Here is a 21,058-nt window from a genome sequence, read left to right as displayed (position 1 = left end):
AGAGCATCTCTCTTTTGCTAGGGAGTAAGGTTAAGGAATATTGCTTTTTCCTCATGATAACATGAAATTGGGTATGGGATGGAAAATTTAAGTTTGTGGCACTGGAAGAAATAAGTCTTACTGGTAAAAAGGTCCTGGCATAATTAATTGAATATTATTTACATTTAATGTAGTTAATTTTAAACTATTAAAGTATCAAATTGGCTTTGATTTTTTTTTTTTTTTAACAGGTTGTTTCCACTTTGGAAGAAACCTATGGACACTGTGATCAGAATGGAGAAGAACCATTTGTAAAGCGTGAAAATGAAGAATTATCTTTATCTGTAAGTATATGCAACCCTAATATAGAGACATTAACACTGAAAAGGGTCGATTTTCTTTTCAAAAATATAAATTTAAAATATTTTCTTTTGGATTACTTATATGTTCTCGGAATGAATTTCCCATCCATGAAAATGATCCTCTTAGAAAATTACTCAACCCAACCAAATCCCTCTTGACCTGAATTTTGCCAAGAAGGTTGCAGAAAAGGAGTTCTACATACCCATTAGGAATGACCAAAATTTTAAAGATAGACAATAATCAAGTTTTGGTAAAGATACGGGGCCACTGGAACTCTCATACAGAGCTGGTGGGAACACAAATGGGACTGCTATGTTGAGAAACAGTTTGACAGCTGCTCATAAAGTTTAACATATACTTAAAAGATAACCACCAGTTCTACTCTTAAGTGATTATCCAAGATTAATGAACACATACATCCTCACAAAGACTTGTATATAAATGTTTATAGAAATTTTGTTCATAATAGCCAGAATAGCTACTGAATCCAGCAACCCAAATATTTACTAACTGATGAATGGACAAGCAAATTGTGGTATAGCATACAATGAAATACTCTTCACAATAAAGGAAACAAACTACTGACACATAGAACCATGTGGATGAATCTCAAAAACATTAGGATGTGGGGAAGCTAAATAAATAGGGCTGCATACCATATGATTCTATTTATATGAAATTCTGGGAAAGGGAAAACTGTAGTAAAGGACCAGTGGTTGTCTTGAGCTAAGGTAGGAGGGGAGAATTGACTGCAAAGGAGTACAGTGAAGCTTTTTGAAATAATGGAAATGTTTTATATTTTTATTGTGGTGGTCATTACCCAACTATTAAAAGGACTGTGTAATCACAATCCTTATCCTGCACGACCTTGTGGTTATTATGTTTTGAAGCCCTGCCAGGATTGAATCAAAGAACCAAAACTAAAATCTAAAATTGAAGTTCAAAAGAAACGGGAATGACTAGAGGTGGGAGGGAAGTGGGGTAAGGGTTGAAAAACTAGCTATTGGGTACTGTGCTCAGGACTTAGGTGATGGGATCATTGATACCCCAAACCTCAGCATCAAGCAATATATCCAGGTAACAAACCTTGTCATATACCCACTAAATCTAAAATAAAAGTTGAAAAAAAAAACCACCAACAAATAAAATAAAATGAAATTAAGTTCACATTCCTGTGGTCTCCAATACTGACAAAATTGAAGAAATCAGCCCTTCGGATACCGCCTTTATTTTACTGAATTTCTTTCCTCCCATGATCTTGTATTTTATTTTACCTCAACCACTAATTGACAGAGTGATATCCTGTATTCCTTACCATAACTGTTTCAGAATTTGAATTTCAGTCATCCTAATCTCTGGCCACTACCTCCTGTCCTTCCCACTCAGTCTGTCCAAAATTCTGACTCCAAAAATTCTTTGATTTCACAGGGAACCATAATCCATTGGTCCTGCTGCCTTTTTAGTGTCCCAAATCCTCCTTGTGCCCTTACTTACCCAGCTTAAATAGCATGGTCCACTATTGTTATCACTCCCTTTCATGCGTACTTAACTCTCTTGCCCTGTTCTGCTTTGTTGGTCTTATTTGTTAAATTATAAACTCAGTCAAATCAATCTCTATCTTCTCTATATTTCTCTATCTTCTCTATATTTGTGGCACCTGAATGTGGGTGGAAGAAGTGGGCTAATGGTTTCCCTTTATATTTGTGATTAGTAACACTAATCTGTTCATTTTCCTCTCTGCTGGATTATTTTAGTTTTTTTCCCTGTCTCCTATATGATTAAAGGTCTTTATTGTGTCAAAAAGTATGTGAGCCTCTCAGTATATTTATTTATTTATTTGTTTGTTTTATTTTATTTATTTTTATTTTTTTGAGACAGAGTCTTGCTCTGTGACCTAGGCTGGAGTGCGGTGGTATGATCTTGGCTCACTGCAACTGCTGCCTCCTGGATTCAAGCGTTTTTCGTGCCTCAGCCACCCACATAGCTGGGATTACTGGTGTGCGCCACCACGCCCAGCTAATTTTTTTGTATTTTTAGTAGAGACAGGATTTCGCCATGTTGGCCAGGCTGGTCTTGAACTCCTGACCTCAAGTGATCCACCTGCCTCAGCCTCCCAAAGGGCTAGGATTACAGCCACCGCACCTGGCTCAATATCTTTAAATGTGATGCTCAGGGAATACATTCTTCATGGAGAACCACTCTATGAAAATTCTAACTGTATATAAGCCTGTAATATTTGTTTATCATGAGTCAATTCTCTGATTTACAAATCACTGCTTTACTAGAAGAGATTTGATCATTATGATATTTAAGCTGTAACTATTTTTTTCCTCAAAGTTTTACATTGCCCATTAGGTGAGAGCAGAAGACTGCAGTTCATGGCAAGTATACAGTTAGATATCATAGGTAGTAGTTATAGGCTGGGATGCTGGATTTTCTGGAACTGTGTAGAGATGAATGAGAGGAGAGACATAGCTGGGTATATGTCACTGATGGGCCACTTCCCAGAATGTACTTTCTTCCATGTTTTCTCTCTGGGAGAATTTGCAAGTATGACATTTGAAGCATGGCTTCTTGCCGTAAATGTTTGAAGGGACGTAAATTAAGCAAAGTTAAAATTTTTCAAAAAGTAAATATGCTAGAAAAAGACAGACATGCATATGGACTCTTAAATAAAAGTAACTTTATGTTTTATTATTCTTTTCAAAAGGTTGGAGATGATATGAATTCATTCTTGACATGTTGTTCACAATTTGCAACTCAGCTAGAAGCAGCACTTAAAGAAGAACAAAATGTATGTATTCTGTATATACAGCCAAATATAAAATATCAGACTTGTACTGGTTGTTGAAAATTGAATCTGCTATACAGTCAGCCAACATTAACCTAGATTCAGTGTCTTAAGAAATTATAAATGGCATTGGAAAGCATTATTTATTTATTTTTTATTCTTTTTTAAAATCATCATCAAGGGTTTTTACTATGCCCAAATGCAAAGATTATGCCACTGAACCACCACAAATAAGACATGAACTTTAAATTAATTCTTCAATAGTTGTGTGAATCTTAATGAATCTGCCATATTCCCTCACTAAGAGCATGTAAGTAGTTACAAGGTAGTTAAGTAATATTAAGGTTGTGGCAATCAGCCTCAAAGAGAGAATGATTGACCATTACAGAGAGTGACCACATAATCATGGTTTAGTACCATAACCCTTATCAGTTAGCTGTGAGTAAAAGGTAAGACTGCAGTGGAATTGTTGAAATTCTGTTTTTTTCTTATAATAGAATACACTTAATTTATTGCTTTTCTTGGTAATAGTATTTAAATTGGCATGTAATAATTATACATATTTGTGGGGTACATAGTGATATTTTGATACATACAATGTGTAGTGGTCAAATTAGAGTAATTAGCATATTCATTACCTCAAACACTTATCATTTCTTTGTGATGGGAACATTCAAAATACTCTCTTCTAGCTATTTGAATACATATATATATATAAAAAATAAACTGTTGTTAGCTGTGGTTACCCTATAGGGCTGTAGAACACTATAACTTATTCCTCCTATCTAACTGTAATTTTTTATCCTTTAACCAACCTCTCCCTATCCTCCCTCACCCCTACCCTTTCCAACCTCTAGTAATCATGATTCTACCCTCTGCTTCTGTGAGATCCGCTTGTTTTAGTATTTGCATATTGGTGAGAACATGAAATATTTATCTTTCTGTTCCTGACTTATTTCTCTTAATATAATATCGTATAGGCCCATCCATGTTGCTGTGAATGACAGGATTTATTTAATTCTTTTTTGGAATTAAGAATGAAATCATTTTTGGAACTAAAAGCCGCTGAATAGTAGTCCATTCTCCCTATATGCCACATTTTCTTTATTAATTTGTCTATTGATGGACATTTAGGTTGATTCTATATCTTGGCTATTGCAGTTTAGTGCTGCAATAAACATGGAAGTACAGATGTCTCTTCAGTGTACTGATTTCCTTTCCTGTGGATATACACTCAGTAGTGAAATTGCTGGATCATATGGTAGCTCTATTTGTAGTTTTTTGAGGAAACTCCGTGCTATTTTTCATTATCGTTCTACTAGTTTACATTTCCACCAAAAGTGTATATGTTCCTTTTTCTCTGCATCCTTGTCAGTATTTATTTTTTGTCTTTTTGATAATAGCCATTCTAACTGAGGTGAGATGGTATCTCATCGTGTGGTTTTGATTTACATTTCCCTGATGATTAGTGATGATGAGCATTTTTTCCCTATACTTTTTAGCCATTTGTTTATCTTTCTTTTGAGAAATATTCAAGCCATTTACCTATTTTAAAATCAGATTTTTTTTTGCCATTGAGTTGTCTGAGTTCCTTGTATATTTTGAATATTTATCACTTGTTAGATGAATTTGTTTTACAAATATCTTTTCTCATTCTGAAGATTGTGTTTTCACTCTGTTTGTTTCCTTTGCTGTGCAGAAGGGTTTTAGTTTGATATAATACCACTTGTCTGTTTTTGCTTGTGTTGCCTATGCTTTTGAGGTCTTACCCATAAAGTATTTTCTCAGACCAATGTCCTGAAGCATTTCCTCTGTTTCCTTCCAGTAGTTTCATAGTTTTGGGTTTTATATTTAAGTCTTTAAGCTGTTTTTGAGCTGATTTTTGCATATGGTGAGATATTGGGGTCTAGCTTCATTCTTCTGCCTATGGATATTCAGTTTTCCCAGCACCATTTATTGAAAAGACTGTCCTTTTCCCAATGTTCTTGGTGTTTTTGTTGAAAATTTGTTTGCTATAAATAAGTGGATTCATTTTTTGGGTTCTCTATTGGGTTCCATTGGTCTATGTGTCTGTTTTTGCACCAGCACCATGCTGTTGTGGCTACTATAGCTTTGAAGAGTATGTTGTGTGTGTGTTTGCACGTGTGTGTGTGTGCTTTTTTTTTTTTTCAAAGAGACAAAGTCTCACTTTTTTGGCCAGGCTGGAGTGCAGTGGCACAATCATAGCTCACTGCAGCCTCGAACTCCTGGACTTGAGGGATCCTCTTGCCTCAGCTTCCCAAGCTGCTGGGATTATAGGCATGAACCACCATGCCTGGCTAACTTTGTAGTACATTTTGAAGTCAGATAGTGTGTTGCTCCCAGCTTTCTTCTTTTTGCTCAGGATTGCTTTGGCTACTTATGGTCTTTTGTGGTTCTACATGAATTTTTAGGATTTGTTTTCTATTTCTGTAAAGAATGTCATGGTATTAATAATTAATATTGTTAAAATGACCATACTACTGAAAGCTATCTGCAGATTCAGTGAAATCCCTGTCAAAATGCTACTGGGCATAAGCCCAGTATCAATATTAATTCTTCTAATCCATGAACATAGGATGTCTTTTGTTTTTTTGTGTGTGTCTTCTTTAATTTCTTTCATGAGTATTTTATAATTTTCATTGTAGAGACCTTTTACCTCCTTGGTTAAATTTATTTCTAGGTATCTTATATGTTATTTTGTAGCTATTATAAATGGGATTGGTCTCTTGATTTCTTTTTTCAGTTAGTATATAAACATACTACTGATTTTTATATGTTGATTTTGTATTTTGCAGCTTTACTGAATTTATTCATTAATTCTGAGAAGTTTCCGGTGGAGTCTTCTATATATATAATATGTATATGCTCATGTTGTCTGCAAACAGGGACACTTTTAAGGCCCTCCACTTAGTTGCTTTTCTTCCCTAGGAGAGTTCTGAGTTAGGTGAAACTAACTCAGTTTAGTGGGAACCTCTAGAGAGCTCAAAAGTGGGAACCTCTAGAGAGCTCAAAACACTCACACAGTTTCTTGGGAATATGTCTGCTATGCTGTCTCCAGAACCACTCAAAATGAGGGTTGCTGTTTTTAAGACTTCTACTGTGCTGGAGGAGAGGGTGGGGTAAGACCGAGTTAAAATACCACACAATTCTGCTGTGGTGTTCAAGCCACATTTTATTGATGTGGCTTAACTTAGTTGCTTTAAATATTTAACTGTTTTTCAGAGTTCTAACAAAATTGGAGCATAGGCCCTTGGACTTCCCTACTGTACATTTTTTTTTTTTTTTTTTTTGCTGTTATCACTCTTCAAATACCCTAATAGTTTTTTCTTGATGCAAATTTACAATTGACTTTGAATTTTATATATATAGCATTTCAGTAGACCAAGAATAACCAAGTGAGACCTGAAGAAAATGAACACGGCGAAAGGACCTACCCTAACAGATATCAAGATTCATTATGCAGCTGTATCAATTATGATTATGTGCTTTTGGTGCAAGCCTGGATGAACTGATGAAATTGAACAAAGTCTCAGCTATTGACCCTTCTGTATATGGAAATTTTTGTTGATGACAGGGCCAGCAGTATAATAAATGGCTTTGGAACAACTAGTTATTTATAAGGGGAAAAACTAATTTGATATATGATCAAATATGATACTGATATAAGTATATGACCTGGAGCAAGAAACAATCACAAAACAAATACAAATCATAAAAGGCAATATTGATAAATTCACCTATATTAAATTTATAACCTCTATTATATAAAGAATTCATAAAGAGAGGGGCAAGAGAAATTTCAAATTGGGTCAAAATTTGGATCATGTATACCTGACGTATATGTGTATTTAATCACATAAAGGATTATCTAGATTATATAATGTCTACTTATCGGTAAGTAAAAGATTAAACAAATCATTACGAAATAAAAAGGCATTTCACAGTGGATCAGTTTTTATTTTTCACTCATTTTTATCAATAATGATCTAGATTTAGCAGTATCAGTAATTAATGCTGTGGGTTTCCTCAGTAATTGAGAAAGGCACTGTTCTCCTTAAACTAGGAGTGGTTTAAATTATTGTAGAACTGTGGCTACAATGAGTGGTTGAATTGCTATATGCTAATGTTTCCCATCAGGTTCCAGTGCAGGCAGGGAAGTTTTGAGAACCTTGGAATCTCTCTTGACAGTGGAAAAAATTAGTTATTTCTAGGTATAATGTGCTTTAGTGGACATTATTTTCTAAACACTTACGTAGCTGAAAATATTTTTCCTCTGACACAGACATTAATTTGCTTTGGTATATTTCCTGAAGGGTATCAGCCATTTTTGCTTAGATTTATGCTTTCTTATTATTTAGCTTAGTGATTCTTAGACTTTAGCATGCAAAGCAATACCTGCAGGTCTAGTTAAAACACAAATTGCTAGTCCCACTTCTAGATTTTCTGATTTACTAGGGTAGGGTGGGACCTGAGAATTTTCAATACTAATAAGTATGCTTGTAGGTGGTGCTGATGCTGTTGCTATGGCACTTTACTTTTTGAACCACAGATCTAGTGTTAGTGTTGTGGAAGATAAATTTAATTTATCTAGTTTAATTTTTGTTCAATTTTATGTTACTCCCTGAATGCACATAGTAATATTTTACTTTAATAATGTAATTGAAAACTTTTACCAATTTGATAGGGTGGGATTTTTGTTTTTGCAGCAAATGTAATCACTTTAACATTAGATATTTAAGTGGTAAATATTGATATTTTGAGCTGTTTATGGATGCTCCTCAACTTGTGAGGGAGTTACATGCTGATAAACCCATCGTGAGTTGAATTTTTCGTATGGTGAAAGTGCATTTAATACACCTGACCTACCAAACATCATAACTTAGCCTACCCTACCTTAAATGTGCTGAGAACACTGGACATTAGCCTGCAGTTGGGCAAAATCATCTAACACAAAACCTGTTTTATAAGGAAGTGTTAAATAGCTCATGAAATTTATTGAATACTGTACTATAAATGAAAAACAGAATGGTTGAATGTGTTTGTGGATTTCAGTTTCTATTGGGTTTTGTATATTTATTCAGTTTCTCTTATAATTTCTCAAGCGAGTACTTTGTATTTTTCATTAAAAATATTAAATAGTATTATAATATTTTATATCTTGATTTTCTGGACCATTTAGCAGGAACAGAGTTGTATTGGGAAGATAGTGTTGGGAAGGTGATGCTTTTTGTTACTGTGCTTGCTGCTGTATGAAAAGAAATATAATGCTCTTCTGAGAGGAATTTAAATTTTATTCCTTACCTATATACATATATAAAATAAATAAAAAATATAAATATATACATACACATACACACACACACACACACACACATATATATATTTTTTCTTTTGAGACAGAGTTTTGCTTTTGTTGCCCAGGCTGGAGTGCAATGGCATGATCTTGGCTCACTGCAACCTCCACCTACCGGGTTCAAGTGATTCTCCTGCTTCAGCCTCCCTAGTAGCTGGGATTATAGGCATGCACCACCACACCTGGCTAATTTTTGTATTTTTAGTAGAGACGGGGTTTCTCCATGTTGGTCAGGCTGGTCTCGAACTTCCAACTTCAGGTGATCCACCTGTCTTGGTCTCCCAAAGTGCTGGGATTACAGGCATGAGCCACCACACCCAGCCTCCTTACCTATATTAAGAAAATATACGAAATACATTTGGGAATTGTTTGGGAGCTTCCTGATATAGATGTATTAGGGCCAGGCATGATGGCTCATGCTCAGTGCTTTGGGAGGCTGAGCTAGGAGGATCGTTTGTGGCCAGGAGTTTGAGACCAACCTGGGCAACATGACCAAACTCTGTCCCTATTAAAAACAAAATTAAAAATTAGCCAGGTATGGGGGCATGCCCATGTAGTCCTAGCTACTCAGGAGGCTGAGGCAAGTGGATCACTTGAGCCTAGGAGTTCAACGTTATAGTGAGCTATGAGTGTGCTGCTGCACTCAAGCCTGGGTGACAGTGAGATTCTGTCTCTCTTTCCCTCTTTCTCCCTTTCTATATAGAAAAAGAAAAATTATTTTTAAATTCTAGAATGAAGTTGTCTATGCAAAGTGAACTAAAAGCACTGTCTGTAAATAAAAAATTATAATTTTCAACTACAGATTTATAAAGTTATAATTTAATACTTAGTACATTTTTGTGATTGAAAATTGCAAAAGACTGAACTAAATATTATATCATACATGGTTAAGTGTTCTATTTTTAAATGTGTTAATTAAAACTTTATTTTTCAGATTTTGGAATCTCTTTTTAAGGTATGTTCAATGTATCACTTCTTAAGCCTACTAAAACTTAACACAGAAATACATGCCAATGAAGAAGAGGTTTCTAAATTTTAAGGGAGCAGAAGGAATTCCATACTTGCTGCCCTATATGTTTAAGAATTTTATGTTCATTTGTATAGTGCATTAGCCCCATTCTGAATCCCAAGTGATATTTCGGTCAGGCCTGATATTTGATGGATGAAGAGTCACAGACACAGACACACATTTATATAGATATTTATTTCATTGCTGCAATTTAAATAGTCACTATTTCTTTTTTTGTCCCTCTTTTGTTTTCTTAAAGTGGTTTCAGTGGCAAGTCAATCAGATGGAAGAAGTAAGTCTAATGTTTTAAAATTGTTAATATTTTTTAACTCATTTGAAAACCAATTTGGATTATGTATAAGTTAAGCATGTATAAGTCATTTTTGAATAACTGTTGGTTATAAAGTAATCTTTTGATTTAGGTAGACAAGGAATAAGTGGATGGGATAAAATATTTCTCAGTGACTTACACCCTATGTCCCTGCATATATCTGGTGTACTACAAGTTTGACTGACACATGTTTTTTCCTAAAATTGAATAATGGAAACTAAGTTATTATTTTTTTCCAATTTACATAAAAGGGTGATGAGAGAATCTTTCACTTTAAAACTTTCTACCATATTTAAAAAAATCATGCTAAGTGATGATGTATGTATAGACATAAAATTATGTATCGATTTTCTATAGATGAAATATGTTATTTTAATGATGTTCTTTTACACTTTTGATTCAGGTACTTTACCAGTAGTTTGAGAACTACTGGTCTCAAACTAGGGGCTTAGGGGCTTTTAATTCTACTTTGGAAAATACTTTATATATGCTGTTAGTATATTGGAATGATTTCCAGGGTAGCTTTACTGATTTACAGAATTATTTTAGTTCTCATTTGGTCACACTTATGGTTCAGTCCAATTAAACACTCTTGAAGCCCAGGCTTTTCAAAGAAAAGAGGCCAGTTTCTTTGGGGGTGTAAAGTTAAAGGATAAATATAGATAGAACCTTAAATGCATGAACTGGGACTATATCCTAGCATGTTCTCATTGTTTTATCTCTGGTCCCAGAATAGAAGACTTTCATGGTCTACATACTCTTTGCTTTAGGATACATTTGATTGACATTGGAAAAGTGTTAGTCATTCTTTGATTATGGCATAGTGGTCATTATCCTTCCAGAGAGGTAGGGTTAGAGTGAAGTCTACTATTCCTCTACCCTCTTTTAAAAGGTGTTCTTCTTTGCAACTTTGGAAACTCATCTTGTCATCTTCTTTTCATCCATCAACCTCTTTTTATTATTTTATTAATGGGTTTACTTTTACTATTCTTTTACACTCAGTCCTGTCAATGTACATGACCTATCCAAAACGCTGGCCTCTTACTTTCTTGACTTCCTCATCTCCAAAGATCTCTTGGCCTCCACTTCCAGTCACACTGTGCACCTTGTCATTAACAAAATTACTTTATTTTAAAAATCACTAATTTAGGCAACTTATTCTTGAACTATAAATTTCTGTTTTTCCAATTATTACTTTAATTGGAAGTAAAAGTAGCTGCTGTTTGGCAGCTCTGGCTGCCAAACACTTGGAATACTCTAAATGTAAGTCATTGGTTGGAACTCCTTCAATTCCTGCTACCTAACAAAATATTAACATCTGTACTCATTTTCTCTTTCATTTTTCCTGTTAAGACAGATATATTGTTCTTTCTTATATATATGACTAATTATTTCGCTTCTATTTTGGATTTCATATCCTCTTGTCTTCTCAAGATTCTGTGTTTGTTTGTTTGTGTTTTTGAGACAGGGTCTCATTCTGGTTGCCCTGGCTGGACTGCAGTGATTTGATCTCGGCTCACTGAAGGCTTGACCTCCTGGGCTCAGGTGATTCTCCAACCTCAGCCTCTCAAGTAGCTGGGACCACAGGTGTGAGCCACCATGCCTGGCTAATTGGTATTTTTTTAAAATAGAGATGGGGTTTCGCCATGTTGCCCAGGCTGGTCTTGAACTCCTGGACTCATGCAATTCCCTCGCCTCTGCCTCCCAAAGTGCTGGGATTACAGGTGCGAGCCACTGTGCCCTGCCATGCCGTCTCAAGAACTTTGATTAATTAATTATTCTCTCTTGTACATTCAATTTCTCTCATTCAATTTTATCCTTCCTTTCAATTTTTAAATATGCTCTTTTATCTCTCATTTGATCCAGATTCCTCTCTAAAGGCCTATTTCCATGTCCTCTATTAGCCTGTTTTAAAAAAATTATTTTGTATGCAAATTTACTCATATTAGGGAAACAGTCATTAGATTATTACCAGGGTGTAAAGGCAAAGCAGATTTATAAGCGAGTGGAGAGGAAAACAGAGTAGACAGTCTTTGAACAATGAAACTAGTTGGGTCTTTTTTTTTTTTTTTTTTTTTTTTTTGAGTATTCAATGAGTAAACTGGCACCTAGTGAAGAGATTAATCTGGGCACTCTTTCCTTGTAAGAGACAACTAAGGGTATTAAGTAAAACAATTAGAGTTGTTTATGGATTTCCTGTAATAACCCTTAAGAGTTTAGCCATGGAGCATGTGTCACACATTCAGAGCCACATTTATTTGTATATTAATTTACTATACACTATGCTCTTATTTCCCAAGCATTTCTCAGTCTATCCAGACTGAATTCTGTCTCTCTGACAAGTAAAACATTCTCTCCATATGGTTCCCAGTAAATTGTATGTTGTTAAATTAAACAGACATTTTTTTTTTTGGCCTCAGCTATAATTAATATTATTGATTGTGCCCTCATTTTTGAAACACTATTCCTTTGGCTTCTGTGAATTACATTTTCCTGGCTATTGTTTTACCTCTTTGGCTATCTTCTTTTTAAAGTCCCCTCCTTAACCCAACCAGTAAATGTTGGAGTACCTCAAAGTTTTATCCTATGCCTTTTTTCTTTTTGCTCCAAACTTTCTCCCTAGGCAGTCTCATCCAGTTTTTCCATTCAAGTATTACCTTTATGCATGTAATTTAGAAACATATACCTTTTGCTCAAAATGTTTCCCTGAACTCCAGGGTTTGTATATACTTGCTTACTTGACTATTCCACCTCAGATGCAGTGGGTCAGAAATATGAATTTTTTCCTCCTAAACTCTTCTAATGTTCCCTATCTTAGTGAATGAGTACTGTTTATCAGATTGGGTAAATGTGAAATGTGGAAACCATTCCTGACAACTCACTTCCATCTATTCCTGATATTTAATCTATCCACAAGTCCTCTGGGTTTTACTTTCTAAATAACTGTCAGATGTGTCCACTTTTCTCTGTGTCTACACCTTATTGTTAGTTACTATCATATCCATTATGCCTGAAATCCCAGCCGGTGCATTCATAATCATCAGGAGGAACCCCCACTACACAGTATACTTCTGATCTGGAATTTCAAGTTTTTCAATGTTTAAACCCATCATTGCTTATCTTAAATATTTTATTAATTTGGTATACCAGATACATTATCTAAAGGTTTGTATTATCTGCTGTTTTTCAAGGAGTGTTTCTCTTTTTTTTTTTTTTTGTAAATTTTAAGTTCAGGGGTACATGTACAGGTTTGTTATTTACGTAAACTCATGTCACAGGTATTTGTTGTACAGATTATTTCATCACCCACATATTAAGCCCAACACCCAATAGTTATCTTTTCTGCTCCTCTCCTTCCACCCTCATGTAGACCCCAGTGTCTATTGTTCCCTTCTTTGTGTTCATGAGTTCTCATCATTTAGCTCCCACTTGCAAGTGAGAATATGCAGTATTCGGTTTTATGTTCCTGTGCTAGTTTGATAAGGATAATGGCCTCCAGTTCCATCCATGTTCCTGCAAAATACATGATCTCATGCGTTTATATGGCTGCATAGTATTCCATGGTATATATATACCACATTTTCTTCATGCAGTCAACCACTGATGGACATTTAGGTCAATTCCATGTCTTTGCTACTGTGAATAGTGATGCAGTGAACATACACATGCACGTGTCTTTATGACAGGATGATTTATTTTCCCTTCGGTGTATACCTAGTAATGACATTGCTGGGTCAAATGGTAGTTCTGTTTTTAGATATTTGAGGAATCACCATACTGGTTTCCATAACAGGGAACTAATTTATACTCCCACCAACAGTGTATAAGCAATTTTTTCTCCACAACCTTGCCAGCACCTTTTATTATTATTTTTTACTTTTTAATAATAGTAATTCTGACTGGTATGAGATGGTATCTCATTGTAGTTTGATTTGCATTTCTCTAACGATCAGTGATGTTGAGCTTTTTTTCATATGATTGTTGGCCCCATGTATGTCTTCTTTTGAAAAGTATCTATTCATGTCCTGTGTCCACCTTTTTTTTTTTTTTTTTTTTTTCTTTTTTTTGAGACAGAGTCTTGCTCTGTCGCCAGGCTGGAGTGCAGTGGCACGATCTCAGCTCACTGCTACCTCTCCCTCCTCGGTTCAAGCAGTTCTCCTGCCTCAGCTTCCCGGGTTCAAGCAGTTCTCCTGCCTCAGCCTCCCAAGTAGCTGGGACTACAGGTGTATGCCACCATGCCCGGCTAATTTTTTTTTTTTGTATTTTAGTAGAGACAGGGTTTCGCCATGTTGCCCAGGCTGGTCTCAAACTCCTGAGCTCAGGAATCTGCCTGCCTCAGCCTCCCAAAGTGCTAGGATTACAGGCGTGAGCCACTGCGCCTGGCCTTGTCCACTTTTTAATGGTGTTGTTCGTTTGCGTCTTATAAATTTGCTTAAGTTTCTTATAGATGTTGGATATTAGGCCTTTGTCAGATGAATAGTTTGCAAATGTTTTCTCCCAATTTCTAGGTTGCCTGTTTACTCTGTTGATAGTTTCTTTTGCTGCACAGAAGCTCTTAAGTTTAATTAGATCCTATTTGTTAATTTTTGCTTTTGTTGCAATTGCTTTTGGCGTCTTCATGGAGTCTTTGCCCATTCCTGTGTCCAGAATCGTATTCCCTAGATTGTCTTCCAGAATTTTTATAGTTTTGGGTTTTACATTTAAGTCTTTTATTCATCTTGAGTTAATTTTTGTATATGGTGTAAGCAGTGAGTCCAGTTTAAATCTTCTGCACATGGTTAATGAGTTATCCCAACCTCATTTATTGAATAGGGAATCCTTTTTTCATTGTTTGCTTTTGTCAGGTTTGTCAAAGATCAGATAATTGTAGGTGTGCAGCCTTATTTCTGGCTTCTCTATTCTGTTCCATTGCTCTATGTGTCTGTTTTTGTGCCAGTACCATGCTGTTTTGGTTACTGTAACCCTATAGTATAGTTTGAAGTTGGGTAGTGTGATGCCTCCAGATTTGTTCCTTTTGCTTTGGATTGCCTTGGCTCTTTGGGCTGTTTTTGGTTCCATATGAACTTTAAAATAGATTTTTTCTAGTTCTGTGAAGAATTTCATTGTTAGTTTGATAGGAATATCATTGGATCTATAAATTTACTTTGGGCAGTATGGCCATTTTAATAATTTGATTCTTTCTATCCATGCACATGGACTGTTTTTCCATTTGTTGGTATCATTTCTGATTTCTTTGAGCAGTGTTTTGTAGTTCTCCTTGTAGAGATTGTTCACCTCCCTGGTTAGCTGTGTTCCTAGGTATTCTTTTTGTGGCAATTGTGAACGGGATTGGCTCTTGATTTGGCTCTTGGCTTGACTGTTGTTGATGTATAGGAATGCTAGTGATTTTTGTACATTGACTTTGTATCTTGAGACTTTGCTGAGGCTGTTTATCAGCTGAGGGAGGTTTTGGGCCAAGACTTTGGGGTTTTCTAGATATAGGATTATGTTGTCTCTAAGCAGGGATAGTTTGACTTCCACTCTTGGATGCACTTTATTTCTTTCTCTTGTCTGATTGCTCTGACCAGGACTTCCAATACTGTGTTGAATAGAGTGGTGGGAGAGGGCTCCTCAAGGAATCTTTCTTAAAGTGTAGTTGATAGAACATGTTTAAATGTCACCCAAGATACCTGTTATAAGTGCACGTTACTGGATTAGATTTCTTTTGTGTGTCTGTGAGTTAGGAATCTACTGCTTCAAGAGGTAGGAAACAAGGGATTCTCATGCACATTAACATTTGAGAATCTTGTGATAATCTTTTTACTGCTGACAAAATTTATTGTCAGTACATGCTGGCGAGGTTAATGTCAGTGATCATGTTGCATTACATGTTGCATTAACAGAGATGCATGTGGAAACCATTAGAGTATATGGTGAGCTGCACCAGAGAAATGTAGGCTGAGCCTGCAGTAGCCTGTACTTTTCAGAGTTGTCCTGCTGGAATCTGTGCCCCAAGGTCTTTCTGAAGAAACCATTTAGCTGATAACCTACTGTCTATATTCCATACTCTTTTAGTTCTGTGACTTCATCTTTTTTCCCAGAAAGGACTTCTGTTAAAATTTAATGTCTATTGGGAAATGTAATGTATCAAGAGTCTAATCAAGGGACAAAAACCACACAGTAATTTGGTTAGGGAAAGTTTGATATAAAGAATTATTGTAACAGAGGAATATCTACTGAAGGATATTGATAGACATTCTACTAAAGGAGTAAAGATAATTCTAATGAATACAGGAGTAGGAGATAGAGGGAACAACTTCAACTCCTAGGGTGGAATCAGAATATGAATATCCCCAATCATTCCCTCCCAGCAATGCAGGGCTAAGGTGCAGAACTTCTGAAGAGGGAGCAGCTTTCATCACTACATGGCAGAGAAGTTTGCTGGGCTGCGAGGCTGGTGGAGCTTGAACTCACTGGGAAGCTGTCCATGAGGGTGGTACACTTAGGAATCTGCCCTCTGTGATGCTAGGAAAGCCACCTTCCAGAGAGGTGCTGTACTTCTTGCTGGGAAGCTGTTCACAAGGGTGATATGTTGGAAAACTTCCCTAAGGGAGGCTCTGCACTGGTGAATTTTGCTACAAAGTTCTGGGGGAAGCTGCCCATATGAATCTGCCATGCCAGGGACCTTACCAGGAAGTCATCCATGAGCTGATGCTGTTGAAATTTTCTGGGGGTGAGTACTATAAAATATACTACACACTGCCTGAGGAAGAAGCAGAGAGAGACATGGAACTAGGAAGAGAAGCTTCTTCCTCTTCCAATGCCTCTTCAGGATGCTCTGCTGAAAAAGGTTAACATCAGACCACCAGTCAAGGAAGAAATATTCCACCATCTCAGACAACACAATGAAGAATAGATTGTTGAGGTGAGACACAGTAAACTGATGACATTATTTTTGACTCAATTTATGATTTGTGGCTTCTTATTTGGGATCTTTCCTTTGTCTATAAAGTTTCCATAGGTCTCCTGCTTCCCTTCCATCTATTCTGTGTTCCTTGTCATATCTTCCCTACACCCAAGCTCAGACTTCTAGTGTGTTGCCCAGCATTTACTTCCTGCTGTTACATCCTACTCTCATTCCACTCATTCCAAAAATGAAGTCTCTGTTCTAAATCCCCAATGCTGGAATTTATCTTTGCCAAGTCCTTGACTTCATTTTTTCTCCAACTTTTCCTCCTAGCATAAGGATTGGAGATCTCTACGTGGGTGGATCTCTGAATTTAGGGCAAGCAATTATTTTAGCATTACTCTTGTAAATATTCTGTGTCATTTTCCTATCAAAACTTTCTGACCCCAATTGCTGTTCTGCTTGTTTATGTCTCCACACATTGGCTGTTTGTAGGTTTCTTTTGCTGTGGTTTCTGGACACTCATTCTTGCTGAATTTTCTTTAAGTAAACTTATTACCTAGAATAGTAATTATGGTCATCTTATTCTGTGAATTTTGCTGTTTCTTCTCACTGCCTGTTATTTTTTAGCTTGGTCTATTCTAAAGGTCTCAAGACACCCAACTATGTCTCAGTCTTCCCCACGCAGACTGGAAAAATGCTAGTTCCATAGACTTTTATATTTTAACTTCTGGGAGTTAGTAATAGACAGTATTAGCCTTTGAGAAAAAATTATTATCTTTAGGTAATTTACCACAGTAAGGGTATTCTTAAAAAGAATTTATGAGAAACAATTTAGAATTACTCTTGTAAATATTTTGAGTTGCATTTATTGTTATTGGACTTGCTTAAAATTCCTATATATTAACATTAAACAGATTATTAGATTTCAGGTTTTACATGTAAAAACCATCACTGAGCTGTAATTCTGTTCATAGATAATTGCTCATATAAATATATTTGTAAAATATTATATCATTAATTGGCTATAGCTATAGATAAGAATAATATAAAAATTACTTTGATTTAATAAAGGAAATAATGAAATTTATTTGAGGTATGGGAACAAAATGGGTATTTACTAAGTAACTGGTTAATTTTATTATTTTAGATAAGTAAAGATCAAACTCTTTTACAAGCAGAGCCTCCAGAACCTGACAAAACACTCACTTTAAGTATTGCACAAATAGTACGCCTTTTACAAAGATTTGAAGAACTGAAGAATCGCCTTAAACAGAGGTCTAAATCCTCCTGGAAAGTCATGTTGTCTAAAACCATGTAAGTGAAATATCAGAACTAATTGAATCAAAAACAATAAGAAATGGTATATAATTAGCACTGAATGTAAGATAATGAGTCAGATATGATGGCTGTACACAGGGCTTCTTAGTCAAATCAGGTCTAGTCAACTTGTTTCTATTTGCAATTTTTAATAATCTGAGATGTGCAATACAGGAGACATTAGCTGCATATGGCTATGCAAATTCAATGTAGAAAATCAGTTTCTTAGTCACACTAGCCACATTTCAGGTGCTTAGTACCCACATGTGGCTGTTATTAGAAAGTTATATTGGACATTGCTAGCTTTGAAATATCCGGCTCATAAATTCTTTTCTCAGTTTGATTAGGTAACTCCTAGTAATAAATAGGAAACTAAGATCTAATGAAATACTTCATTGTTGATGAACAAGTTCATTAAAAATTATATCAACAGCTTATCCAAGTAAAAGTTTTACATTTATAAGCAACCATGCTTTTGCATTAAACAGACAAAACATTATTTTTTAGTGTTAAAATAGAATATACGTACCCATAGTTGGGAGGGACCACTAGTTATGCAGTTACGTTAGTGATATCTCTGTCAATAACTGAAAATAATGAAGAGAGTGGTACTTGAGTTGGCTCCTGGGGGTTGCATAACTAGATCCTTGGCTCAGAGGTTAAGGTTTAGACCATATTCATACTTGACATTTAAGTGTGTGCTGTGTACTAGGGATTTTTGTAGTAACTTTACATGTATAATCTTTGATTTTCATAACCACTTTATGAGAAAGGTACTATTATACCCCAATTTTAATGAGAATAAACTGAAGCCAATAGAGGTTAAGTAATGTACCTGGCTGAGTTCATATAATAAGTAAGTGGATGAAACAGGTTTTGACCCAAAGGTCAGCTAGTCTCACTCCAGAACTTATGTCCTTCATCATTATACGACTGATAATAATATTTGACAAAAAGATACCTCATGTTTCTAACAATTTATTTTTGCTATTTTTGTTGTTAATGTTTTTGGTATACTTAATTATATTCATGGCCTACATGGAATTCATATAATTACATAGTTTAGTTTGACTTTTCAACTTATAACTTGTAAGTTTACCTTAGTGTCTGTGAATAAAGATTAAAGATATGTTTAATTTTTATTTTACAAACTTCATATGTCTAGACTACACATTTTAGTTCTTATTTTAGTGTAATTTAAACTCTTACTCTTTGATATATTAAAAAATGTTTCATTTATTGAACGTGAACAGGGATGAAGAAAATCGACCAGAAGCAGTGAAAAGTTGTGAAGCTGTAGCACAGAAAATTGAAGGTGATAATATTTTATACATGTTTGTCCTTAAAATTTTTATTAAAAATTTTGTTATTATTTTTATCTTTTAAAGAGAGAGTCTCACTCTGTCACCCATGCTGGAGTGTAGTGGCATGAATATTGCTCACTGCAGCCTCAAACTCTTGGGCTCAGGCGATCCTTTCTGCTCAGACTTTTGAGGTAGCTAGGACCACAGGCACAAGCCACTGAGGCCAGCTGATTTTTTTTTGTACACATGTAGGTCTCACTATGTTGCCCAGACTGGTCTTTAACTTCTGGCCTCAAGAGATCCTCCCACTTTGGGCTCCCAAAATGTTGGGATTACAGGCATGAGCCATTATGCCCAGCATGTTTGACTTTTATGGGGTTTCCTAAGTGTATTAACATTTTGAAACTTAAAGTAAAAAGATTTACAGTTATAAAATTATACAATGGTAAATTTAGATAATATTTAATAGTGAGTTTGATATTTTAATAAAAGTTTTTATTATGTTCCAGATTCTGGGAACATACAAAATGAATACAATGTGTATCCCCTGTGCAGACAACAATGTGGTTGTTACTTCCATAAAACTTACAGCTTAGTAAGGATACAAGTACATTGTCTAGCATGTTAGTACAGTGTTAAGCATGATAAAGGCATGTGGAATTTGCATTGGGTCCACAGAAAGGAGCAATCTGTTCAACCTAAGGAGTTAGGAAGACTTTATGCAACTTTAAAGGGTGAATAGGATTTAGTAAAGTAAAGAAGGGAAATATTTGGTATTTTAAGAAGACAATAGCATGAACAAACAACATACATAGAGAATTACAACTGGATTGGTATTAGAGTAAGAAGCGATATATAGGGATGAAGTAACAGAGGGCCAGCCATAGTGGGAATGGATGTTCTGCTAAGGAGCTTAGACTTTAAAAAAAAAAAATAAAGAATCATTGAAGATTTTTTGTAGGATTTAATTTTAGAGAAGTTTTTTCCTGACTGCACTGTAGAAGCTAGATTTGGGGACTAGGAGTAGGAAAGGGAAGTTATTATATCTTAGATGTGTGATAAATACCTATATTCAAAGACTAGTGAAAAGAAGAAGGGAGTCAGGTTTGAGAAATATTTACTTGAAAGTTGGTGACCGGATATGGAAGGAAGACTAGATAATGATGGTACAATCAACGAATATAAGCGAATACAAGAGCAAAAACAAGTTTTGGTGAGAAAGTGGTTTATAATCAGCTGTTACACACACTCTTTTAAATGTTACCATTTGTTGCCTGATTGGGAAGATCTGCAGTGTTGGCAGCTATTATTTTTTCAAAGTTTTCTTTCTTTTAATAAGTTCCTAAAATTAAAACAATAAAATTTAAACTCAATTAGTATATATAATTGCCATTTGAAATTTATAGTGACAAATACACTTTTAATTATTTCAGAATTCATAGAAGCCCACTCAACTGATGAATTTAAAGGTGTTTCTGCAACAGAACCACGTATGTTTCCATTCATTAAAGCATTATTGTGATAATAACCTCTGTTACATTAATTTCTATAATTTAAAGTAATAATTATTAGGTTAACAGTGCAGACTCCCTGCCTTGGAGTTTGGAGCCATACAGTTGAGCTGGTTGTCAAGCAACTATTAAAATTCTTAGTTAAGGTTATGTGTTATTGAAACTAGTTTTTTTTTTTTTTTTTTTTTTT

The 21,058-nt window shown here is 35.3% G+C and overlaps 1 protein-coding gene across 3 annotated transcripts in view; it reads left to right on the top strand.

Annotated features, from left to right (window-relative positions):
- Positions 1-21,058, top strand: part of CCDC7 (coiled-coil domain containing 7) — a 447,862-nt gene that overhangs the window by 7,041 nt on the left and 419,763 nt on the right. For all 3 annotated transcript variants that reach the window (XM_025396487.1, XM_025396488.1, XM_025396490.1), the window contains exons 3-9: positions 231-323; positions 3,053-3,136; positions 9,442-9,462; positions 9,776-9,808; positions 17,884-18,050; positions 19,307-19,368; positions 20,791-20,847. In XM_025396487.1, the coding sequence (XP_025252272.1) occupies positions 231-323; positions 3,053-3,136; positions 9,442-9,462; positions 9,776-9,808; positions 17,884-18,050; positions 19,307-19,368; positions 20,791-20,847 (517 nt within the window). The remainder of the gene's footprint in view (positions 1-230; positions 324-3,052; positions 3,137-9,441; positions 9,463-9,775; positions 9,809-17,883; positions 18,051-19,306; positions 19,369-20,790; positions 20,848-21,058) is intronic.

This window comes from Theropithecus gelada, chromosome 9 (assembly GCF_003255815.1).
Source record: "Theropithecus gelada isolate Dixy chromosome 9, Tgel_1.0, whole genome shotgun sequence".
In the NCBI taxonomy this organism is placed as follows: domain Eukaryota; kingdom Metazoa; phylum Chordata; class Mammalia; order Primates; family Cercopithecidae; genus Theropithecus; species Theropithecus gelada.
Note: the sequence above shows the minus strand (reverse complement) of the source record. Positions and strands in the feature narration are given on the sequence as shown.